Genomic DNA, 26,742 nt, shown 5'->3' with positions numbered 1-26,742 from the left:
TATATTGTTTTGAAATCTACCTCCCTGAAACTTTGCCAATCAGTCCTTCTTTTGCTCTCTGGGACAAAGCAGAATAAAATGATCACCAACCTTATCTGTAGCAATTAACTCACATACTCTTAAGAAAAAATCTAGGAGTTAGCAGGAGTATATTTTCCCCACTGAAGGCTCTGGCCTCCCAATGATGGAAGAATACTCTTTGCAGACCCAGGGGACTGATCTGAAAGGTAGTATGTCCCAAGCACAAGGGAATCTGCTGAGTTATGATCCAGCAAACATGGGTAAGCACTGACTAATCTTGTCTTGGCTACTAATGCCATTATGTCATGGGTGCTTCTCTTTTTCCCATGGCCACAGCCAGGTCTTGGGATGAAAGCCCTGCATAGTCTGGCACTGACTTCAGCAGAAGGGATTGTAGTGGAGGTGTGACCAGGCATGGAAACCTCTGAAAGCACTCTTGGCTCTTAAGGTGCCAGATTAAATTTAGGACCAACTGCTTAGAATACTTTGGCTCTGGGGACATTGCATAAATGACCACAGAGATAGGAGATGAAGGAGGGGATGGTGGATGAATTGGGCATAAAGGTCCCAAAATAGTAGACTGGATCACATTTCAGATTTCCTTATTTCAGTTCAACTTTGAGGCTGAAGGAGAATGCATATGATTAGAAATGTGAAGAAGCCTCTGACATTTAGTACGCATGTGTGTGAAGAATTTGGAAGATTTGCATGGTAACCATTCCACTGAGAAACAAAGAATTTGGTAGGGACTATTGACATGTCTCTCAGTTGATGGTGTGTAGGTCCAAAGAAACCCATTAAGTTTAGGTTCTTTGTGTTTTTCAGGTTAAGACTTAGTTTTACCTGAATTGCAGATATAACATATGTTTATGCAAAGAGAGTTATAAAATAAAATTTTGGGTTAAAACTCATGGGAAGCCATGCAAGCTAGACTATGTTTCTTATTGAATTCTAGTTGTCCCATATGACTTCACTTGGGGCTGTGAACAGAAATGAGGACTAGTTATAGAATTCAGGGGTTGGAAGTGATTTAGAAAGCCTCCAAATAAGAGAGCATCTCAATGAATTGAGCACGGTGTCTTTTTACTCAATCTGTAGGTGGGGAGGGGGCATTCTATAGCCTTACTGGGTAACTTGAGGCAGCTAGTGGCACAGTTGATAGAGCACTGGGTCTATTGTCAAGAATATCTGATCTTGGACATTTCCTAGCTGTGTGACCCAGGGCAAGTCATTTAACCTCTGTTTGCTTCAGTTTCCTCAATAATAAAATGGAGATAGTAGCATTTACCTTGCAGAGTTCTGTAAGGATCAAATAAGGTATTTGTAAAATGAAAGTGCCTAGCACAGTACCTAGTATATACAGGCTTATTCTCTTCCCATAATTCATTCTACCTGAAATCTAACAAGCCTTTAATTGCAATTTAATTCCCAATCTCTTATCTCTGCTTTTCACAGGGATAGAGGCTGGATTTCATAATTCTGCTCATAACAGAATAAAAGAGAGCATAAAAAGGCCATACTGTTTTAGGCTCCTAGTTCAATTAATCTGGTATTGTGGCTTAAACAAAGACACCAGGGGAATATTTTTAGGAAACTATCATGGCCACGTTTCATGATGTCCTCAGAAATTATAGCATTTCCTAAAATGAACATATTATTAAATTTGCTATTAGTGAAGCTGTTAAGTCCTACCATCCCCAAATGAAAAAACTGGCAATACTCGGACAGTAATATTATTAGAAGGCATAAATCCTTAAAGAAAGGAAAGGAAAGGGACCCAAGTGTACAAATATTGATAACAGTTTCTTGTGTGATGTGAAAGACCTAGAAAATAAGATGTGATGCAATAGGGCAATAGCTGAACAAATTTTGGCATTTATATATTATGGAACAATAATATGCCCTAAAATGGGTAATTTCATTGGAACCCAGAAAGAGGTATAGGAACTAATGGTAGGAATTGATTTTTAAAAAAAAGAACCTGGTGAAAGCTAACAACTTGAAAAGATGTCACGCCTCTTATTGAATTGATCAGCCATTATTCTAGAGACTTACCAGGAACTGTACAAAAGTGGTCTTTAGATTGAGATACTAGATATAGAATGAAAAGTCTATTTTGAAAAAAAAAAGAAATTATAGCATTTCCTAAATTCTCCTTAATAACTTGGGTTTTTTCCTTCCATGGACTTCTCTCTTTCTCTCTCTTTTTAAAACCCTTACCTTCCTTCTTGGAATCAATACTGTGTATTGGCTCCAAGGCAGAAGAGTGGTGAGAGCTAGGAAGTGGGGGTCAAGTGATTTGCCCAGGGTCACACAACTGGGAAATGTCTGAGGTCAGATTTGAACCTATGGACCTCCCATCTCTAGGCTCAGCTCTCAATCCACTAAGCCACCCTGCTGCCCCCCATGGACTTCTCTTAAGATTACCTTGAGTCTATTTCTGTTTCTCCTACACTGAACTCCTATTCTAATATCTCATTAAGTTATGAAGGTGAACCTGGGCCCCTGAAGACTATGTCAGTGGAGCACAAACTGGCAGGTCCTATCAAATTGGAAAGTCTTTTGAGTAAAAGCCATGGCATACCATGGAACTAAGTGAGGGGAGGTTGGCCACAAGCAATTGAACTCTTCAGCTACAATATTCTTGAAGACCATGAATCAGTCTAATTGTAGAGGGGTTGCAATCTGCATTTGAGGAGAGAATACATCCTGCTGGAATCATATACATATTACTAAAGCATTTGTTTCTAGCCTATGCTATTTCAAGTTGTATATGTTTGTGCTCCTTTACTTTTCATGACAATAAAAGTTAGGAGAAAATTCATTGGATGAATTACTATCAAATCCCAAATAGTGGTTGAGAGATCAACTTTCTTCTTTGAAGGAAGGAAGGTGAAAGACCACATATCCTCAAGATGACCTTTGGTGACCTCTTTCTAGTCTTTGAATTACCCATATAAGTTGCCCAGAGGCTAGCCAATGAGTGTGTAGAATTTTTTATTCATGGTTAGGGGGTTGAGTTTTTGGTTTAGTGAGCATTGAGTTTTCATTTTGAAAATAATAAGAGTATAAATTTGTCTTTAGTTAAACAGCAGAAGCAGTGGTATTCAGGAAATGGATTCAGGGGATAATAACCAAGGACTTTATAATGACTTGGTAAATCTTGGTTGAGTAGAAGCATTGGATCACATCTGCCAATTAAGATATTGATGTTAAAAAATGGAGAGTGGAAAAGAATAGAAAGGGCACTAGTCCATAATGGATGAGGAAAATTATATCAGGATTTGGGAATACACACTTCAATAAGTGGTAGGATTGAGCTCTTAAATCTGACCTTAAAAGCCATTACTCCAATCCATTTCAAATGGATTGGATATTATTCCACCCAACAATGTTATCCATCCCTGTAGGCAAGTCCTGGATGTTTTGAGAACAGTCACAATTTAATTCAGTAAATATCTGTAAAACATCTACTGTGTATAAGGGATTGTGCTAGGTAGTGGGGGGCATAGAGGTCTTCCTGTCTTTCTCCCCTACTCCTCCCCCAAGAAGTAGTTCTTTTGTGAAAAAAAATTTACTAGTATTTTAAAAAATAAATAAATTCATTGAACTCAAAACAAGTCTGATTTTGAAACCCCTCCTTGACCTATGCCCTCCCACACTACCTTATGTCCTTAAAAAGAAATTTCAGATACAGTTTGAACCAACCATGCTTATTTTAGTTATCTATATAAAGTTGAGGCACTATTGTAGTTTCTCTAGGCTCAAAGACCTGGCTATTCTTTGTAGATCTCATTGAAACTTACAGATATTATAACTAGACCCCTCTGAAGTTTAGATTCTAGAGGGGCCTCAGCATATCTTCTTTGTCTACAGGAAATTGTATGGTGGTTGAATTAACTTTGACCTTCTGGTCTCATTGGTTTTTTAATTTAATTTTTTTTTGTTCTTAACTCTTGCCCTCTCCTTCCCTGGTTAGCCTACCCCACTTCTGCCTGCTTATGATACTTTTTTTCCATCCACAGCAAAACAGTTCACATCAAGGTAATTGATGATGAGGAATATGAGAAAAACAAGAATTACTTCATTGAACTGATGGGGCCCCGCATGGTGGATATGAGTTTACAGAAAGGTGTAGTACCCTGTCCTCCACACTAACATTAACATTCTTTCTTCTTCTTTCACCTCCTTTTTTTCTCCTCCTTTCTTCTCTTGTTATTCACTCTCCCTTTTTCTCTTATTCTTCCTCCCTTTTTCTCTCTATTTCTCTGCTCAGTCCTTAACAACTGACATACACATTCCAACCTGTCACATGGTACCCATAAGGATCTCTTCAGTGCTGCTTGCTTTCTTTGTGTAACCAGGGTGGGTCCAAGAGAATGAGTGGAAAGAGAGACAGAGAAGAAAGTAGGAAAGAAAAAATTCTGATCAATATTTTATTAGAGGCTTCCACCAACCATGGATGACTGTCGAGCAAGAAAAGAAATATTTTACTTGGGTATCAAAATCACTTGTCTCCAGAGAAAATTGTATGGACAGTCTCCATCCTCAAAGAGTTTACAATCTAAGAGGAAGGGTTCTTAGCCTTTTTTTTTTAAATGGCACTGACTCCTTTTGCAATCTGTTGATGCCTCCTTCTGCCATTCTCCCAGTCATCTTCAACCTCTTCTCCAACAAACTCATTGATGGTTGGAGAAGAAAAGGAAAAGACAGGGATATTATACATACTGACAGTCTCTTTCTTCCCACCTCCTTACTTGCTAGCTTGAATTAAATAAATGCTACTCATGATTCCTTTGGAAGTGGGTGAAATCTATGGAACAATGTTTTTAAATGAAGAGTAGATAAAATTTCACTGGAAAGTAATTATATTGAAATACAGCTAATAAAACACTAAACAAACAACCATATTCATTGACACCAGGTTAAGAAGCCTTGACCTAAGGGAGATAAGATTGGGAAAATACATAGGAACACATACAACAAAAATCCATACATGTGAGGTAGCCGAGGACAAGTATGCAGAACCATCTACCTTGGTGACAGATTCCTAGACTGCTAACATCTATGTAGAACAAGTGATCCTGACAACAACAAAAAAAGCAAACCTACAAAATTTCACTGAAATGAGGTGGGAAACCAATTCAGCAGACAATACCTAAAGATTCAGGGTTATGAAAAATGTTCAAGTCCTCTCAACCCCTGGGGCCATTTCAGCCTCAATCCAATGCAAGCAGCTAAAAATAACGATGAGAATGTGGCTGCTTGTGTGTGTGTTTGTGTGTGTGTGTGTGTGTGTTAAAGGAGTAGATTGCAATGGAAGTTGCCTTGCTGTGGTCACAGACACAGAAAATTTCCCACCTCTACCTTTTTCTTTAATTTTTCTTTTTAAAGAAACTATATTTTGTTGACCTACTCAGAGACAGAAAACTATTATCCTCCTGTATCCATATCATGATAAATCAACAAGCAATTATTTGGCATTTGCTATATACCAAATATTCTGTTAGGCACTGGGAGTGTTTTTTCCATGGTGACTAATTATGACATCTAGTGGAGCCAGCTTTAGGACACAGCATCACTTATATAATAAAAGTTAACAGGCATTTAGGATTCAATTGACATAATTTTGCTTTACAGGCAACTTTTTAACAATGTGTCTGTTGAAACTGTTGAAGGGCACCTTTGACATCTTTTCTCCCAATAAAAGCTCTGAAACAGAACAAAGGGATAGTATAGAATCAGCCATCTTCGAGCCAGAGACAGTATAGGAAGGTTTGCTTCTCTCTCTGTCTCTGTCTCTTATCTCTGTTTCTCTGTCTCTCCTCTTTCTATGTTTTTTTTGTCTCTCTGTTTCTTTCTTCCTCTCTTCCTCTGTCTTGTCTGTCTACCTCTCTCTCTCTCTCTCTCTGTCTCTGTCTCTCTCTCTCTCTCTCTCTCTCTCTCTCTCTCTCTCTCCCTCCTTACTGCTTAGATCTTTCTTGAAAGAAGGGAATTAGACTCATGGGAGGTAAATTATCACCTTGGCTATATTGCCCAATCTTGGCTGACAGTCATCAATACCATGTGATGCCAGATGGAATGTGTGTGGCAGAAAGAAACCTCCCACTAACCATCAGCAGGGTCTAAATCTTCTCCCAGACTTCTACCCTTTTCTTCCCCCTTCCCTCCTACCTGTCTTTCCTGCCGCCTCCAACTCCCTTCCCCACTCACCTGTAAGAATTTCAACTGAGATGCTAAGAAAAACAGAGACCAATTATTATTATTATTATTATTTTTAGAATGACAACCAAATAAAAATCCCCAACCTACAAAATGCCAAAAGCACCACCACCAACAAAAACCACCATAATCCTGCCAAAGGCCGCGGCGGGATGGGGCTGCATGTGGTGAGAGCAATGGGTACTATGTTGCAGAATGCACTCCAGGAGACCAGCCAACCAACCCACTATACACACTGTCTCTCTTGTTGTCCCTACAGGAAAACCATAAGGGTTAAAATAGTAGATGAGGAGGAATACGAAAGGCAAGAGAATTTCTTCATTGCCCTTGGTGAACCGAAATGGATGGAACGTGGGATATCAGGTGTGAGATTCTTAAAAAAGAAAGAAAGAAAGACATTTTTTTAAAAATGAAAAATTGACAAACAAAAAAAGCAAATGAAATAGCTCTATTTTCTCCCCCCCCCCCCAACCTTTTTTTTCTCCCTTCTCCTCCTTCCTCTTTTAAATCAATGGACTTTTTTTATTCTTTACTTGTCCTGTATTCTCGCTCTCACCCTGTTTCGGTATCATCTCTGCCTTTGTAGCCTTAGCTTACTTCCAGTCCTCCTTTTCCACCTTCTGTGCAGCTGCAGCAGCCCCAATTTATGATTAATCCCCCTCCTCCTTTAGTTTTATTTCCTTTGTGTTTCTGATGATGCATTCTTCCCTCCCTTCCCCCACTCCTCAACCTCTTCTCAGGCAAACTCCTTGGTGGGTGGGGAAGAGAAGGAAAAGAAAGGGATGCTCTGCATGTCTGTCCTCCCTCCCTCCCCACCCCCTCACCCACTAGCCTGGATTGAATGCTGCTCATGAGTTCCTTGGAAGTAGGTCTGGGCTGGGTGGGGGTGGGGGCTGGGAGAAAGGAGGAGTAACTGTGTGCTCTCTGGGTTTGTTATTGGGATGCTTTGATGGTTTGTTTTTTTTGCTGCATTCCACCCCCTCAATTGAGCTCTCAGCAGGCTGACCACATGTTCCCTCTTCCTTGGACTGAGGTAAGTGTGCCTGCTTGCCTGTTTCATGAAGGGGGAAACAAGGCAAAGAACAGAGATGTTATGAAAAGAAGGGGGCTAGCAATCTAGCCCTTTCCCACTACCAGATGGTATCTTCATATTTACTGTTTATTTTGGAGATAAAGCTACGTCCCATGTTTTACCACCCTTCCAACAGAATACAAGATCTCGATGTGACTAAGTATAGAAATTTCACATTTGTTGGATCTCCTAGCAGAATCTAATGGAAACTGGAAGTGGCCTAGCCTCTTCTAGGATTGACCCATTCTGCAGGGGATGGGTTTTCCAGATTTGGAGCTGGGGGGTGAAGATATGGACATTATACCTGATTTAATTCTGCCTTTGCTTGTGAAGCAGGGCAAATGGGGACTACTTTCAGGGACCTCCAGTTTCCATACTTCTTCTACCACCCCAGGTAAAGTGATCTCTTCTTTCAAGGCAGGGAAGCTTGGAAATAGGATTTTTGCTCCTGGGGTTTGGGGGTAAGTCAAAGTCAAGTGCTGCTGCTGCCGCCCCGCTGGCACCAAGAAGATGAGACTATATGTTTAATGTGAGGAAGACTGCCTTTTGTGAAGGGCAGGAAGCCTGTTGGAGGCCACTCCTTTGGAAATTTCTGGGTAGAAATTAAAGTGATAAGGGAATGTGAGTACCTGGAAATACACAAACTTCAGGACAGTGGATATGGTTTCATTTTGGGGACAGTCCAGGTAGGCCCAGGCATCTGCTTATTATACCCCTCTTCAAAAACGATTAAGTTTGGTGAGCTTCATATTTGACAGTGGAACAATGGGGGATACGATCCTAGTCAAGAAGGGATCAATCATTATGGAAGGATTCTGTTCCCTTAGATTAAAAGTGTGACATCAGTATTGAATGGTACCTTTCTCCTTCCAAGAGACTCAAGGAAGAATGCAACAAATCCTACAATTGGAATCTCAGTGACTCAGCTATAGATGCCACCATCAGTGCTCTTGCCTTACATTCAGGTCTGATGGTCCTAATGCTCTGCTTTCTCCAAGGTGACATTACCCTTACTTGGTGCCTGTAGATATTTTACAACTGGTGATCCAAAGCCTTTATTTCCCCAGCCAGCATCCACTTACAATTCTGTCTTCCCCATTTCTGACTCTCAAGCTATTCTTACCTTGATCTAACAATTCCGCCAGAAAAAAAGAAAGACCAGAGTATGGAGAAATCTACATTTTCAATGCTTCCCATCCAAGGCTGTACAGGATCCTTCCTTTCTTGTGAAAAGTTCCTCAGCAGTAGTCTGAGGATGCTGCCTTGGCTGGCTGCTCCCTTGGGCACCTTATCCCAGGATTGTCATGGAAACGCCATGGTTACCAGAAAGACCACCACCCCCTCCCCCAACCTCCGGAATAGAAGTATATGTTAAGATATGGTGCATCTTCAGCCCTAAGGCCCTCAGAAGCTGCTTCCCTCTACTTTCATAGTAAAAGCTGCATAGGTAAAAATGAAAATGTCTCAACTGTTCTTTGTCAGACAGTTGGCTGAAGATGGTGATGGGGTTTGGCAACAGCCTAAAGTGGAAAGAAGCAAGGGTATGTTTCATAATTCTTTTCCTCCATCAGATCAACTAGTTCTTTTACTGTTCCACCTTCCCCTTCTCCCTTAATAGCACCAAAGGAGTCAGTAATATGGATCAAATTTGCCATCCAATGAGAAAACAAATAGCTATAGAAAGCATCATCCATCTCTTGTTAACACCTTTCCTTTCGGTTAGGAGGCACATGTGGAGTGCCTAGCTTGATTAAGGGAGTTAGGATGGAAAAATGTCAGCAGAGTTCTGATGCAAGGATAGATCTGAATTTTGCTATGGGACAGGGGCCATGATCCTAGAATGGCAGTGGAATTTGGGAAACACATTTTCCTAATGATACAATTCAGGGCAGTTTCTTTACCATCTATTCTGGTATCCTGAGGGCCTAGTTTTTTGTTTCTTAAGTTTCCTTTAGTGATTGTATATAAGATCAGAAGTAAAAGGGAGACAAACTTCATGCTTGAGCCCCAATAGCAAACTAGCCAGCAAGCCCTAATCCTCAGAATTCTTTGCTATTCTAAAAGTTTCAGACAATAATACAAGAGACAACGTTTTTCATTATTGTAAACGTTTAGGTGTGGGTATTTGAAGCAAGGGTCATCAAGTATTTAAAATGGTACAGTTAGATGAGCTTTAAACATTCCCCTTTTCTTCATGTAGCCAAAATTACAATTCCATTTATGGAAAGAAACTGGATTAGAAACAGAAGACCCTAGGCTGAGAAAACAGAGCAGATTTCAAAAGTAGGATTAAAAGCTCTGGATGAGCTGCTAAGATGGGGGAGGCTGAAACAAGGAACACAGCTGGCCTGGAGGAGGAGAGGATTGTTCAGCAGAAGTCAAGAACAATATCAGATACCTAAAAGGCTAGAATTGGAATTCTGCAAGGCATGCTTAATATTCATCATTAAAACTATTGTGAGGATAGGGAATAGTTTGGAGGGGTGGGAAGGGAGAGAGATAATGTAATAGTAGAAAGAACACTGGATTTAGACTTAGAGGACTTGAGTTAAAAATCTCATTTTTGCTATTCATTAGTGTGTGACCTTGGCTCACTACCCTGGGCAATTCACTTAACCTTGTTTGCCTCAGTTTCCTCATCTGGAAAATGAGTTGGAGAAGGAGATGGCAAACCACTCCACTATCCTTGCCAAGAAAATCCCAAATGGGGTCACAAAGAGTTGGACCTAACTGAACAAAATTAAACTTGTCTTGTCTTCTAAATTGTGCCACCAGAATCCATTTTCATATACATTCAAAGAATAATTGTGGTAAAAGTATAGTTCTTCAGGGGATGGTATTTACTGTTTAGCCATTTGGTATCTAATGAAGTGGGTTCTACTGATCCTGGTATGCCATCGCTGTATTCATTAAAACCGTTTGTAGGAATTTAGATATTTCCATGGGAAGAAGCAAACTGGCCCATGATGTCAAAAATTCTAAGCCTTTATTTGACCTCTAACTAATACGAGAAGGCCTGCTATGTAAGCCAAGTGGAAAAGTGGAGTATTGGATTCAGAATCAGGAATTCAGAATCAGGAAGATCTGAATCTTTGCTCAGACATTTATGTGACCCTGAACAAGACACTGAATGCTCAACCTCAGTTCCTTATCTGTAAAATGGGGATAGTAATAGCATCTACTTCACAAGGTCATTACAAAGGTCAAGAAAGATAACATGTAAAACACTTTGCAAAACTTCAAAGTACTATACAAATGGTAACAATTATTATTATTATTACCTGGGTCCAGGAGAAATATGGCATAAAGTACAGCTACCACAGAAATGAGGATGTAACCACCTCTGCAGAGGAGCAGGGCATATCTGTGGTTCAGCCTTCAGAGAAAGAGGTATTTGAGTTTCATATGAGATGATCTTGAGGTTTCTTTGGGGAGGAAGATCAATGCTCCAGTAGGAAGCTGCTTTCCTGACCTGCTACCCAGGTTAGGCCAGACTCTTTTCACTTCTAATTTTCTTTGGGAATGTGGAAACACTTGGGTTTGTCCCATTCAATAGGCTACTAAAATACAGATGAGGTTTTTGGAGGGAAGGGAGACATCTCACTTAGGCTTCTCTGATTTATTTTCCATTTCTGATATCACAGGTCGGAAAGTGCCAAGGGCTCTAAGTATGGGGATTCCAGAGGGCAGGCCAGAGGTACCAGGTGGTAGGAGAATCGATTTCCCTTATCCTCCTCTGAGAGTTGAAACAACCTGTCACAAGAAAGGCAAGAAATCCAGAGGGCTTTTGGGGGGCAGCACTATGACATATGGGCTTCTGGTATCTTTTCCCATCTTTTAGATTACCCCCAATCCTATTATATTTCTGGGGATCCGAGATTGAGATACCTTAGCAGGACTTTCAAACATGGAGAAGGAGTCCAAGAGACATCATGGCAGAAATACTTTCCCCAGGTTCATAGGGAGCACCATGTATACCTCCTATGGAAAATAATTAGAAAAGCGAATGTGGCTTCCCTCCTCCTTTGCTTACCTTCTACACTAGTTACCCAATGTAGAAAGAAAACCAGCAGAGAAGAGGAAGTCAAAGAAGATGCTTAGGATGACCCAAAACAGGAAGCTGATGACTGGTATTCCTAGGGCAACAGAAATTCATGTCCAAGCAAAGATCCTTAGGGGTAACAGAGGCAAAGTGTTCATTTTCTGGGATGGCCCATCACATGAAACTGGGTGCTGAGTGGAGCTCATGGATCCAGCCATACAAAGTCTTTCTCTAAGCTGTTGTCTGACTCAATACTGTCATTCTCCATTTTCACATCCATATGCCTGATTTCAAATTAACAAATACTGATTGGGTACCTATTCTATTCTAACCTTAAATTTATGACTCGATGATCTTATATGCAAATATTGTGCTTTGTAATGGAAATACAAAGGCAAAAGTGAGACAGCCTAGACCACAAAGGGCTTCCATTCTATCTAAGGGGGATACAAGATGAAAAAGGCATGGGCAGTGGCAAAGATAAAGGAAGAGATTTGAGAAAAAGCTCTGGGCACAGCTAAGAAGAAAGAGAGAGGATTAATAACATCAGGGAGATGTACTGATCAGGAAAAGCTTCACAGAAAAGGTGACCCTTCAGCTGAGCATAGAAGGAAGATAAGGATTGTAAAATTTGTAAATGAGGTTCAGTCATGCATCTGACTCTTTGTGACCCCATTTGGAGTTTTCCTGGCAAAGATCCTGGAATAGTTTGCCATTCCCTTCTGCAACTCATTTTACAGACGAAGAAACTGAGGCAGACGGGATAAAATGACTAGCCCAGGATTATATAGCTTTTAAGTGTCTGAAGCAGATATGAATTCAGGAAGACGAGTCTTCCTGAGCACTAGGCACAGTGTTCTATCCTTTGTGCTACCTAGCTGCCAGAAATGAGGAGAGAGTACATTTCAGGGGAAAAGGATAGCTTATGCAGATGTAAGAAGATGAGAAGGGACATGTTTGTAATTTGACTGGAACAATAAAAAAGGGAAATGAAAGGGAAGTAATGTGAAATAAATCTGGAGAGCATATCAGGTTGTAGAAGGTGTCAAGTGCTTCATCAAAGAATTTTTGTTTTGGTCAAAAGGGAGAAAGTTGAAATTTTTGAGCAGGGAAGCAACATATTCACACTTGTGACTTAGGAAGATTAATTTGACAATTATGTGAAGGAAAGAAGATGGTTCATAAGGTCTCCTTTGAGAGGCAAGTAAAGGAATTGGTTTTAGTATTTCACAAAAACAAAAGAAACTTCATGAGTTGATATATCTTGTCATTTTATAGTGCTTATAATGAACATGAACAAGATTATCATTAAGATAATTTTAGCTTTATTTACCAGTAACTATTTATTGTAAAGGAATTTACAAATTTTATGAAGAAAGGGAAGTTTAGACAGGTCACTTCTGGATCTTTCTATGACAGAAGTCATGAAACCATAGACATCCCCTTGGACTGTGGCACATCCTTGCTGGAAATTCCATTGAGAGCTTTCCTTGAGTGTTGAGGTAGGGTCAAGTTCCAAGATGAAACATCAGCTAAGGGCCTTGTTTCCATGAACATGACTTTTTTGTTTAATTTAAAGTCTGAGTCTCTCTATCTCGTCAGATGGGCAGCTCTATGATATAGTGCATAGAGTGCCTGGTGTCAGGAATATTTATCTTCCTAAATTCAGATCAGGCTTCAGACACTTACTAGCTATGTGAACCTAGGCAAGTCACTAAGTCTTATTTGCCTCAGTTTCCTCATTTTAAAGTGATCTAGAGAAGGAAATGGCAAACTACTTCAATATCTTTACCAAGAAAACCCTAAAAAGATCATGAAGAGTTGGACACAAGTGAAAAAAATGAATGAACTGAAATCTTTTTCTGATCTTTCAAAGTATGGTGGCCATTTATGAGCCCAGACTCAAGAGTGATCAATACAGAAGCTTTATTCTTTTTTTCTGACCTGGGCTAGTTTGCCACTCCATATGTAGCCAAGTAGACCTACATTAACAAGATTCCATCATATTAATTAAGTATTAATGCAGGCACCAGATCAACTTTAGCTCTGCTCTTCAGTACACCCAAACTCAAATGATTTGCCAACCTCAGCCTCCCTAGCAGCAGAGATGACAGTGTGTGCAACCACCCCTGACCATGTCCCTAATTTAGCAGAAAATCTAAACATCCTCCATTTGTCTATATGGCATATCCTAGCACTCTAGGTCTGCGTTATTTCAGCACTCAAAAGGATTTGTGGTCTCATAAAGTTAAATATCTTCTCCATCAAAAAAGATCCTGACCCATCTATACCCACTCATCCTATTCAATTCTTCTTCATGTCCTCTTATAAATTACTTCCTGAGGATCTGTCCAATATGCTGGGGATGGAATTCCTCACTTACTTCTTATGTTACAAGTGTACCTCTAGTGCATTATGGCTATTTATTTTTTTCCTTTTTAAATCCTTTTGTCTTAGAATTTACTTTGGTTCCAAGGCAGAAAAGTGGTAAGGGCTAGGCAATTTGGATCAAGTGACTTGCCTAGGGTCACACAGCCAGAAAGTATATAAGACCAGAATTGAACCCAGGACCTCCCATCTCCAAGAGGACTGTATACTTTTTATCTTTCATAATTATCATGAGGGTAACACTTCCTATTATACATTTCCTTGCTGAATCCTTTACTCTTTAAAGTTCCTTACTTGTTAAAATTTATAGTCTGCTCACATCCATCACAAACCTCTTCATTGCTCTCTAAGTGATTCTCATTTTCAGTTCTTCAGAGATTTATATTCTATATCTTGCTTTCATATAACAACACCAATAGCATATTTGTATTAAAAATATGAACTTTTGTTTCTTAGAGAAGTTTATAGGTCATGCGATCACAGATTTCAAGGCTCAAAGGGTCCATCTTATTCAACACCCTCAATTTGCAGATGAGAAAAAGGTATAGAGAAGATTAAGTGACATGCCCAGGGTCATATCCTTTAGATAATTATTTAATGTCAAAGATATTGCCTAGCATGGGATATCACTTGCAAAAGCTGACTGTTCTCTGCCCGTACTCTAACTGAGGATTCCTCTGAAACATGTCTAAATGATCTCATAAAATTATATAGATAGGAAAGTAGACATATAGGTCAATAGATATTGATGGTTTCTCAGTTACCTTAAAATTTTTGGCATTAATAACATTTAAGATATTTTTCTATGCCTTAGGCATCTTCTTTACCTTCAGCAACCTTGTGAATTGATGGCTGGCTCAACAGCATCCCAACTGATCCAGCATTGGCTTTCTTTATATATATTTTGTCTAAACCATGTGATTTTCCTGTCTTTGTTCTCTTTAATGTCATTTCTTCCTCTTTTAGAAGTATAGTTGGGGCTGTTATGTTACAGTCCAAGTATGGTAGCTGTACTGTTCTCAACAATGAAAAGAATTTGTTTAAAAAAATCTACAGATTTCCCTCATTTTTTTCTTGTTTATTGCCCTCCTTCCATTTTTACTCTTGAATGCCTTTAGGATAACTTTGTTTAGCTGAGTCAATGGCCAAGCTTTCTACAAGTTGGTTTTACCTTCTATTGCTTTTCTCAATTGTATGAAGTGGCATTGCTTATAAATTTCCATTATATTCTTCTCTATAAGATTTTTCCTAATAAGTTTATAGTCTAAGCCAGCATTGTCTTTGGTTGACAATTTTCACTGCTTAGAAATGAGTGTTGCTGAACAAAGTATTAAAAGATTCTTTTGATTTCCTGTAATAGCAATTGATTTACATTGGTTTAAACTAATGTATGAAATTACTGTGTCTATATCCTATCTTCCACCCATAATCTGTTTTACATTATCAATAACTTTGAATAAGTTAGCAGCATATTTATTTGAAAAAGTTAAGATTAAATGGTTTTATTTGCTGTGTATATTTCTAATCCATTTCTTATGGCTTTGTACCAGTTTTGATCTTTGTCCTTATTAGTTGATGGTCTGATTATACTCAAACAGCCGAATCAGGAATGGTTCTCATTTTCTATATATTAAAAATAATCAATTTCTTTTTTGCACATACTACATTATTCACTGTTCATTATATCTAGGACCTACCTACTATTTCCCCAAAGAAACTATGATATAGAAAAAGAAGGTTTTTGAGTCATTGAAAAGGTTTTCTCCCCTTCCATTGTCACCTTCATCTATTCTCACTTTTGAATTGAATTCACAAAGTTTAAGTCTGGGTTTTGATTTGATTTGGCAGGTCTAATCAAGTTATTCCTAGAATTTCCCTACTCCTTCAGTTCATGCAACAAATATTGGTGCTTAATATAATTATTTCATGTTGGCCTTTTTTGCAAATGATTACCAAGGGCAATGTAATATGAGCCATCCTATGACATTTTTTATGTCTTATTGCTTTTGGATACATGATAATATCATCTTCCCCAAAGTCTTTGTTTCTTCAAGGAGAACTTGTGAACCATCCTTCCAATTAGTTGCAACTTTCTTTTTTTCTTCTTGTTTCATTTATAGGAAGAATGTCAAGATTGATAAGATTCCTTTCCTCTGGTAATATGTTCCTTGTCAATTGTTGGACAAGTATCTTACATTTAGTGCATCATCAGCAAGGTTAAAATATATAGACAGCCTAAAACCTGCATAATTCTTAGCATCCCTTATTCCTTTTCCTACTATGCCACTACCATTATTGAAGAATCAAGAGGGGGACTGCTGTAACATTTAAAAGAGTGGTTGGTATAAGCTGTAACCACAAAGATATGTTTTTTATATTAAAAATAAAGTGGTCACTAGGGAAAAATTCCCAAATATGAAATATACCCAAGTCAGATGGGTTTTTAATGGAGATTTAACTTAATACAAATAAGGGATTAATGAAAAGGAGAGAATAAGAGTAGGAGGGAATAGTAGGAAAAGGGCTAGACCGGTTTAGGCCAGCCTTAAGGCTTAAGCTTTAAGAGAGAGATCAGTCAGTCTTTTATCAACTCACCACAAGATTTGTCCAAGCAAGACTCTAGTGTTCAGAGACCCGTACCAATTCAGCTTTTGCCAGCTCCATCTCCAGAGAGAGTTCTCTGAGAGAGAGTCCCCTGCTCTCAGCTTCTCATCTCCTTTTAAAGAGAATTTTCTCCTATGTCACCTCCCCTAAGTTCTCACATCTACCAATCACAGTAGATGTTTTCCAAAGGACAGACCATTCTTAATTCACACTTGAGTAGACTAAACTTTTGAGTAATTCACACCTGAAAAAACCTCTGAGTAAGTTCTCACTTCTTTGTTGCCTGACCTTCATGGGTACTTAGCACCTTCCTAAAAATAGACTTAGCTTAAGGCTTTTGCTTTACTATAAGTATGAGTTAAGTACTTTTACATTGTTCAGTAAAGAGTTTACAACTTTATTTTCCCCTAAAGTATGCTTAAGTATGGGTGGAGTAGAGTTTTCACATTCCTGACTAAGTCCCTTCATTGTTTAAAGTGGGGAATGGTCATAACCAAGTGTTCTGAAGTAGGGTCTGAGAATTTTTAAGATTCACACTGCCTAGTACCATGGAGCATTTTGTATTTTTGTTTTGTGGTTTTCCAGTGATGATTTCTCTCTGGTCTTCAGAAAGCAGATTCATTCTGTTGCCAAAAACCATACATAAAGCCTTCATAGTAGGGTAGAATCTTCCAGAACCAAAGCTGCTTGCACAGCCTTTGACAATGCAAAGACACCTCTTGATAAGGCATCAAGCTGGGAATCTGTGGAGGCTACTAAGATGTTGTTCCTTATTGTTTATGGAAGAAAATGGCTTTTCCTCTTCTTTCCTGGAATACTCTGAGAATGAGCAAAGGATTCTTCCTTAAGCATTAGAAGATCATATATATTGGACAATGCTGCTTTGGTGTTCCTAACAAAAGCCCCTGGATTCCCTAACATCAGCATCCAAAAAGGAGTAGCCTTGGAGTTCAGTGTCAGTAAAGGTCAATTCTTCCTGGATATTTCTGAACCACTCAGCAGCTGCTGAGCTGCATCAGATTTATTGAGACAACTGTCAGAAGATTCCCATTGATTACCACTCTTGGAGTCTACCTCCTTCAAAAAATAAGTTAGAGATGAATGATTAGGGCCACTAACTGTGGGCTCCTGGGTGTTTTCTAGAGGGGCTATACCTGACAAATTTAGATGTATGTAAAGTATTGTGGTTAGTTATTTCCATTGGAGGGTTGTTCTTTAGCTGAGAGTTTGGGCATAGTCAGTGAAATGAAAAAAGGTGCACTGTTTTACTTCCTCAATGGCTTTTTCCAGAAGCAAATTCATATGTAATTTTGGTGGCATTGACCAATAAACTTGAGTCAGAAGACCTGAGTTCCATTCCTAGAGACTTTCATTATAATATAACTCATAATCCCTTGTTTGTTTTCCACTAATTCATATCAGTAAAATAGCACAGACTCCTTCCTGTCCATCCCAGAGGCACTTTGGAAACAGTGCCTGGAATTCCTTAAAGTGAAATGCTATAGAAGTAAAACTTGTAAGGGGGAAAAGGAGTTATTTTAAAAGAGTTGGACTGGATTATTTAAGACCAGGAATTTAATTTATTTACAAAATGTAAGAGTGAGGTAAGAAAATCAGAGAGAGGATAGGGTAAGATATCTAGCTTAAGCACTGAGTAATTTACTCCCTTAGGCCTTGGCAAAGCTGAGGACCTGGGGAAGTCTCTCTCAAGAGGTAAGTCTCTCCTGAGGTTAGTTTTTCAGAAAAATCCAGCAGTTAAGAGTCAGCTTTTCACTCACCACATACCAGTTCAATCAGCAGATTCTTTATCAGCCTCCACTCCAAGTTGAACTCCCAGTAGAGCTCCCACTAGAACTCTCTCTCACAAGAGGTTCCACTCCAAGTTGAGAGTTCCAAGTTGAACTGCACTCAGGCAGTTGTCACTCCCTTTTAAAGGCACTTTCTTTTGTGCCTAATTTTTATGTGTACCAATCATAGTTGATGCTTTTGCTTTTAGGACTGCCCAGGGGCAGTCAGTTGATTTTGATTCATCACCCACTATTTCACTCGTGGTTCACAGACCTCCCACTTACTATGTGACATGGCGTGTTTACACCTTTGGTGATTAAATATAAAAAATGGGCAGATCTTCCCACTACTGTAAGTAGGGTGTTTATACTTTTTGTGATTAAATCTAAAAACAAGTAGTGGTTACAATTTAATCTTCACAATCAGGGAAGAGTTAATTAATTTCATTGTTATAATCAGGGGAGGGTTAAATTTAATCTTCACAAACTTCAAATTATAATGTGTTCTATCATCAAAAAAATTGGTTAGTTCCAGGTCTTAAAACATGAGAAGGACTTTGTCCAAAAGGAATTTACAATCTTGTTGCAGAGACAACTGCTACATCTATATGCTCTACATCCAATGCCTTACATCTCCTCTTTCTCCTCTCTAGACAGAAGTTTGTTTTATATAATAGCTAGGAGGCTGTTTGTAATTATTTAGGTCTAATACACAACTTGAGAGGTTGTCCTACCTTCTAGCAGGAAGTTTGACCCAGGAGGTGAGGCACAGAACCAGCAACTGTTTCATTTTCCCAGGCTAGAATGTACAATCACCGTTAGGGTTCATGCCCCTGATCATACCCACCACTTAATGATAAGCCTAGCACTGTTCCTTTTGGCTTTTGATGATGGCTTTGTCCTTCCTTTGGCTTCCTTTCAGTTCTGTTGAACTCAGGCTCTTATGTCTCACAAGACCAACCTTCTCTCTTCCCCTAGCCCTAGTCCTTCCTCTAGTCCTGACTCTGCTCTGTCCTCTATTCTAATCCCTGAGATACTGGAAATAAAAAGGAGACAATTTGGAATTCCAGGGTCCTTGGTGGACACCCCTCTTACAGCTTCATTTGCATCCTTCAGCTACTACTACACATGCTTACTTGTGGCTGCAAAGTTCTCACTAATAGCACTGCTCTCCTTTTTATGGCACTTTTAAAAAACCCAAGAAAATGTTTCCATATGGGACATTAACTCTCTTCCATTTTCTCTCTTTTTCCTGTATGATATCCATTTACAAACAGCACTCCTGTTATCTCCAGGTAAGAGGTTTGTTTTTCCTCTTCTTTTCCTGTCAGTTGTCAGATGGCTTCGGCCCTTTGCCCTTTTTAAAGGGACACATTGGGTCAGTAGGGACTGAGGTTTGGCAGTCAGTTTGGGGGTGCTAAGGATATTTAATCCTGGCAAGTTCTTCAAAGGCTTGTGGCCTCATTTCAGTAATTTTTTCACATGGACTTATAAGGGAAGGGGGCAGAAATATTGTCACTATTTCCAAATAAATATCTGAAGGGTTCTAATATGGAAAATATTTTACATTTATTCCGTACAAATAAAAAAAATGAGACCAGTGGTTGGAGGTTACAGGAAGGCAAATTTAGCTTAATATAAGGAAGGATTTACTGGCAGAAATGTACAAAAATGAAATGGTCTGCCCTGTGAAGGAAGAAGTTTCTCTTCATTGACAGTGTTCAAGCAGTGTTTGGATAATGGCTTGTCAGGAATGTTGTTGAAAGAATTCATGAATAAAGAAGGGGTGGGACTTTATGACTTTTAAAGATCCTTTCCAAATACAAAATTCTTTGAGCCTATTATTTAGCTGATCTCTTCTGACTCTTGGAAAGAAAATGAAAAGTATCAAGATTCTTTCCTAGTTCTGATTCATCTCATATCTCAAATAGGATATAGAGGAATGAGAGATTGAGCTGTATAGCTGCTGAAAACATGATCTTGAAGATGAATTTTGATGATATCATTTTGTTTCAAAAACTCTAGCAGAGACAGCTTGGTGCCTCAGTTGGATAGAAAGCCAGGCCTAGATATGATTGGTCTTGGGTTCAAGTCTAGCCTCAGACACTTCCTAACTGTGTGACTCTGGACAAGTCACTTAACCCCAATTGTCTAGTCCTTGCCACTCTTCTGCCTTGGAAGTGATAGAAGGTGAGGGTTTAAAGAAAAAAAGCTCTAAGGGCCTTGTGGGGAAAAACCCCTCAAACCATCAGCCGGAACTAGAAAAGTCAATTCTGCAATAATTTGGGAATTTTGTTGATACTGGAACTTTTCTATCTCATGAATTCAATATAACTTGGCTAAGTTATTAAACAACATATTCAAGACTCTTTGCATGGTGCTGAGACTCAAGCTTCTAAAATGTTTGGAAATGTCATCACTGACCTTCAAACATATCCATACCAAGAAATGTGTAAGTAAACTCAAAGAAATATTTGAACCTTTTTTTTTCTGGATGATTCTATGAGTGAAAAGTATCTATGGAATATTATTATTGGTATTATACATATTATTATTATTATTATTCTGTGATTATGAAGTATTAGTCAGACTCAAAGTGAAAGTTAGCATTACCTTTCCTGTGGATATTAGAGAGGAACTGGAGCTAAGAACTTAGTGCAGAAAGGGTCAAGGAAAAAGGAAATGTGGTTTTAGAAGATGTTTTATTGCCTTTTAAGAAAATGTCATATATATCTCTCCAGACCTTTTTTCCCCTCTCTAAGCCCTTACCTTCTGCCTTAGAATACATACTAAGTATTGGTTCCAAGGCAGAAGAGCAGTAAGAGCCAGGCAATTGGAGTTAAGTGACATGCCCAGGGTCACACAGGAAGTATCTGAGGTCAGATTTGAACCCTGGACCTCTCATCTCTAGGACTGGTTCACCATTCCCTGAGCCACCCAGCTGCTTCACTCCAGACCTTTTGGTGAAGAACCATCTGAAGTCATATGAGGCACAAACATCTTCTTTCCTACCACAATCCACATTATTTTTCTGTAGCTGAAGTCACCCTTCAAACTTAATACTGGTTTGACAAGTCTCAGTGTAGATTACACATCTGTTTCAGTGGGTTTCTATTTTAATAGTGTAGATATTTTTTTTTAAAAAAGGAAGGAAAAGAAGTAGAAAAAGAAGAGAAGAGAGAAGATAAGACAAAACAAGAGAAGAAAAGAGGGGAGGAGAATAAATTAATTTGGTTCCAGAAGTCTTATCTTCACTTGTTCCCATTTCCCCTTCTCTCTGATAGTTGTCATGATTTAATTTTGTCAAATGGAGTTCTACCAAAACATTCAACCAATGTCAGTAATTTAAAAATTGTTCTTTCATGGTTTCAGTTTAGAGGAAAAGGCTTTTTCTCCAAAACTTATTCATTTCTTATTCTTACCCCACCCCCATGGATGTCAATTTCGGTATGACTAGAAACTCATAATAGATGCAAGAGTGTATTTTCATAGTCTTCTGAAATTGGGAATCTGTCATTTGGGAACATGACTTAAGTCCATTGTGTAGTTTCAAGTTCTTGTTTTTTTGTTTTTGAAACTATTTTTATTGGGTTGGCAACCTTTGCCAGTGGGGTGATGGGGATGAAACCTTTGGATGTTAAACTATCTAATCAAGCCAAGGGGTGCATTCGGAGATCCAGGGAATCTCTCTGTCCCCTTTTACCATGTGAAAGAGCTTTTGAATCATTATCTATAACCTTATCTGCTTTAAGTCTGACAATCCTCTCTTCCTATGCTTTTCAAGCCTCCATTTTATCTTCCTTTCCTCCTTTGAAATTCTCCTAGTCTTCAGAATTTGATAAATATTGCTCATACACAAAATGGATTGTCCAGGTCATCAGTAATCCCTACTTTCCCTTGTATCATGGGTGGGGGAGAGGTTTAGGGGGAGTTTTGGTTACATAAGAGTGAACATAATTGTTTCCTGGCTCAGCTTTCTCTCAAGAAATCCTAATTGAGGTTTAAGTTTAATGAAAGAACAAAAAATGGATACTGTTGATGAAACTGAGGTCTGGCATCTATAGTGCAATTAGAAACATATACATCAGCAAACTATTTGTGGAGGATATGATATTATAAAGCACTTTCCCAAGTGTTGTAGAGTATACAAGGTATAAGGTTCTAGACAGAGACTCAGAAACAAGACCCAGAAATTTATATAGAAAGCTGGTTAATAAACCTGACTGCCATTACAAGGAAGTGGAGAGGTCAATAGGTAAATCGATATTCTGCCTGATAGATACACTGCTAGATTGGCGGATAGACAAAGACTTAGACAGGTACAATGACATGTCACTAGGGAACTCATTATGCTGGCATAAAGAGCTGTTTGGCCATGTACAAATATGACCTACGGGAAAGTAGCACAGATTCTTCTAGACAGAGTATAACCCTTCTTTTGTGAGACAGTGACATCCAATAACACACACACACACACACACACACACACACACACACACACACAGAATCCATGCTCTGATTTTTGAATAATTAGATGGAGTGGCCCGAAGAGCCCAAGGCTGCTCTTTATGGCTGCCTAAACAGGAAGATAACTCCCTATTGTGTGCCTAGGTTTACTTATAAGAATTCTAACCATAGCCTATTGGTCTATTAGAAAGGAATTAGTCATTGAAACACTTAGATGATGGAGGTCTGAAGAGAAAATTTCCCACAAGTAATTCTCAACTCTTTTGGGGAATAGTCAAAGTCTGACTGTTTTAAACCTAGATAAAATTAATATAGATAAAACCTAGATAAAGAAAGACAGCACCATGGACAGTTCTGAGTCTACTTGGTTTTCATTCTTCAACCTCTCTATTGAAGATCTTTTCAACACTCCTTCAGGTCCCCACTGGCTATTTGCCATCCTTGACATTGGAGAAATTCCTCAATGGATCATTCATTGTTGATCTTTTTAATGGATTCTCATTTCAACATGTGCTGAAGTTAGTTCTCTTCTACCTCATACCAATTCATCAAGCTACAGAGAAAGAAAAGGCCTTATGACATCTCTCTGCTCTGAGACTATCCAAAGCATAGGAATCCCCAAGGAAACTCAGCATGTAGTGTGGAAGTAATTAAGGTGCCAAATGAAAGAATTAATTACATGAGCACATGTGGAATTGGATGTGTATAAGTTAAAATAAGCTCTGGAAGGAACTAGCTGCCAAACACTTCTTATTCTTTAAGACAGAAAATAAATCTGTCTGCATATTGAAGCTGCCTTAAAAGGGACTTGCCAGCATAATTGGGAAGAGCCTCTGACTGTTTCAACCCATGAAAGCCTCTGTTGGCCACAGAGTCAGGATGCTATGCTTCCCAGGGGGAGCTCTGGAAGAAAGTAAAGAGACTGATTGGAGTTAAACAATCAGAATTGTTTTGAGAAAATTTTGCCCGGCTCCCATGGAGTCAGTTTTAGGCACCACTAGATGAAAGCCAATGAAGTTTTTGGGAAATGTTCCAGAGTCCTTATTGTGAGAATGGCATGAACTTTAAATGCTGATATTCCTGGAGGCAGCTTCCTTCTCTTTTTTGGCACCATCCCAATTCTGAAGTGCTGTAAACAGCTGTTTATGTGAAATGGCAGGCATTTCTACTGGGTCCAATGTTTTTTACTTTCCACCCAGGACTATGTCATGAAATTATTGTTCAGCCATTCAACAGTTGCCCTTTTCCACATGAAAGGTGACTGAATTTGCATGTCAGTAAAGGGGAGGCTAGCAGTATTCTTATCTCAAAAATAGGAGCCAGAAAGACTTAGGGATAGATGTTAGGTAAGGATTTGGGGTTTATATTTGATCCTGCCAGCAATTTACTGAGTGATTGTGGATAGGATTTAATTCCTTGAAGAATTTCCCATATATCAAAATAGATACAATAATCACTCTGGAAACTGATGGGTGTCTTTAATGTTCCTGGAGCTTTTTGGGTCAAAGTGCTCAGTAATTAAAGGTGTTAATTTGCAGTAGAAATGTATGTGCTCATATTCTTTCCCTGCTCCTCGCACCCAGATCACTGAACCACTGACTTCTGGGGAAATGCCCTGAAGCTTGGTTTTATTTTGTTTTCTTGCAGATGTGACTGACAGGAAGCTATCCATGGAGGAGGAGGAGGCCAAGAGGATAGCAGAGATGGGGAAGCCAGTGCTGGGCGAGCACCCCAAATTAGAAGTAATCATTGAAGAGTCCTATGAATTCAAGGTCAGGACATCAGTGAGATTGAATTGAAAGAGTTCTGGGATGGGAGGCAAGAGATTTGGGGTTTAAATCTTGTTCCACCATTAAATGACTATGTAAGAGGGGTAAATAATTTAAAATATGCTGTCTCAATTTTTTAGTCTGGAAAATGGGTATAATTCTGTCACAAGCACAAGTTATGAGGGCAAATTAGAGAATTTGAATGAGGGGTATTTTTAAATGCTACTTATTTAACCTTTGTATGCACGGGTAACTTTGCTAACCTCTCTATGTTTCAGTTTCTTCTTCTTCATCATCCTGAAGAAGATGATCTTTATGGTCCCTTTCATAGCTAAATCCTGTGATGCTAAAATCCTATGACCAGATGATCCTTAAAATACCTTTAAATTCTAAATCTTATTTCATCATAATCATTATAATTTCATTTTTTATGAGATATAAACTCTTTGCAACAGCACAGGGCCTTTTAGGCATGTTTATTGTGACTTTTGTAATTCTGTTCTGGAAAAATGTAAGGAAAGAAAATAAAAAGAGAAGGGTCCTTTGACACTTTTCAGTCCTCAGCCTATGCAAATCCATTCGTAATTTCTCCCACCTCTCACAATGAGATATTCTCTCATTTTGCTCCTTTCTTCCTAGGCCCATGAATTCCTCAGTGGGCCCTGAGAATTCTGACCTTATGGCTTCAGGTTTCTGTTTCTTTGACAGAATACAGTGGATAAATTAATCAAGAAGACAAACCTTGCCCTGGTGGTGGGGACGCATTCCTGGCGTGATCAGTTCATGGAGGCCATCACTGTCAGTGCAGGTGAGACGGGTTAGAGTTATAGAAGTTGAGGAGGCTGGGTAATACTGGGGAGAACCATTGGTCCATGGATTAAGAGAAGATGGATATTCCTATTTCTGAGGATAACTGTACCCCATGATTCATTATTCTAATCCCAAGTCTGAAGGTGATGGTAAACTTGGTGAAGTCACGCCCTTTTCTTACATTGGTTTTCCCTTTCCATAAAAAGAGAGACAACAAGATTTCCTTTCCTATTTGCCTCTGAACAATAAAATTGTGGGGGTGCTTTTTAAAAAGAATTTTATTTATATCTTTTGTTTTCGTATCTCCTTCATTTCTGAATATATACACTTCTCCCTCTTCTACCCAGCAAAAATCCCATGGAATAAATAATAAAAAAATAGGGAGAAGAAAAGCAATTCAGAGAAACCAACCAACATATCAACCCATTTAACAGTACACACTGTGTCATAATTCCCTACTTGTGCATTTTCTCAACTCTTCTCTGAGGTCAAGCTTGGTTATAAGGTGTTTTTAGCCCCTTAAGTAGAAGACATTCTTCATCAAAACCAGAAGCTAGAAGTTTTGCTTTTCTGTTGGCCTGGGACCAAAGGATTACCTTTAGTTATGTCCCATGGTATTGCTAAAGACTGCAGCTCATTACAGAAATTCTACCATGAGTCTATCTGTCTGTCTGTCTGTCTGTCTATCTATCTGTCTCCCTCTCTCTCCTTCTCCCTCTGTCTTTCCATATCAGTAAAGCCCAAGCCTATTTGCCTCTCAGCAAATGGTAAACAGAGTTGCTGAATGGCCATGTCTGCTTTCAGAATTCTTCATTGCCATAGCAACCTACAAGGTCATATCTCACAGGTCTCAGTGTCAGAATAAAGTTATAGCTCAGAGAGAGGACTTGCTGCTGACCCACTTTCCAGCATCAATGGTTAAGGATCCATCCTTTCCTTGTATTACCCTATGATCACTACTTTGGTCCCTTGATAAGAGAGGCCAAAGGGGAAGGAAAATAGAGGAGTAATGCATTTCCTAGTGTTTAAGGGAACTCTTGAAAAAATTCAACTTTGAATTACAAACCATTAGAGATGGGAGGAACCTTGAAGATCTATTCTTATCCCTTCATTTTACAAATAAAGAAATGGAGACCCAGAAAGAAGTGATTTGTTAAAAGTCATACAGAGGACAGGAAAAAATAGAATCCATGCTTTCTGATGCTGAGCTTAGTAATTTTCTTGCCATTAGACACTGCCTGTTATGAAGTCCAGGCTACTCCATCCATGCCATGCCATTACAGGGAAAATCCATGCTGAATGTATCAAATGTATGTAGGTAAAGTTTATCTTTTCCTAATAGACTCACTTGGCATGTTTGAAGTAGGATCCAATTGCCTTGTCTTTAGATCTTGGGGATGCCTTGACAAAGAAGTTGGGTGGTGTCAGTAGAAAACTCAGGCCTTAAACCCAGGTCCCCTGATTTCAATTCCAGCATGGCTCCATTAGACAATTGGACTAGATGACACAACCTTTCCAGCTCTAAATCCATGAATCTGTGAACTCTTCCTTTTAAAACTA

The 26,742-nt window shown here is 38.9% G+C and overlaps 1 protein-coding gene across 14 annotated transcripts in view; it reads left to right on the top strand.

The window, feature by feature from the left end:
- Positions 1 to 26,742, top strand: part of SLC8A3 (solute carrier family 8 member A3) — a 231,167-nt gene that overhangs the window by 199,805 nt on the left and 4,620 nt on the right. For 4 of the 14 annotated variants that reach the window (XM_056810758.1, XM_056810759.1, XM_001368580.4 and 1 more), the window contains exons 3-6: positions 4,047 to 4,153; positions 19,414 to 19,431; positions 24,251 to 24,375; positions 25,081 to 25,180. In XM_056810758.1, the coding sequence (XP_056666736.1) occupies positions 4,047 to 4,153; positions 19,414 to 19,431; positions 24,251 to 24,375; positions 25,081 to 25,180 (350 nt within the window). Of the gene's footprint in view, positions 1 to 4,046; positions 4,154 to 6,502; positions 6,607 to 7,217; positions 8,857 to 19,413; positions 19,432 to 24,250; positions 24,376 to 25,080; positions 25,181 to 26,742 lie in introns of those variants that run through there. The other 10 variants (XM_056810760.1, XM_056810762.1, XM_001368645.4 and 7 more) reach the window with 6 other exon arrangements.

Source organism: Monodelphis domestica, chromosome 1 (genome assembly GCF_027887165.1).
Source record: "Monodelphis domestica isolate mMonDom1 chromosome 1, mMonDom1.pri, whole genome shotgun sequence".
Lineage (NCBI taxonomy): Eukaryota > Metazoa > Chordata > Mammalia > Didelphimorphia > Didelphidae > Monodelphis > Monodelphis domestica.
Note: the sequence above shows the minus strand (reverse complement) of the source record. Positions and strands in the feature narration are given on the sequence as shown.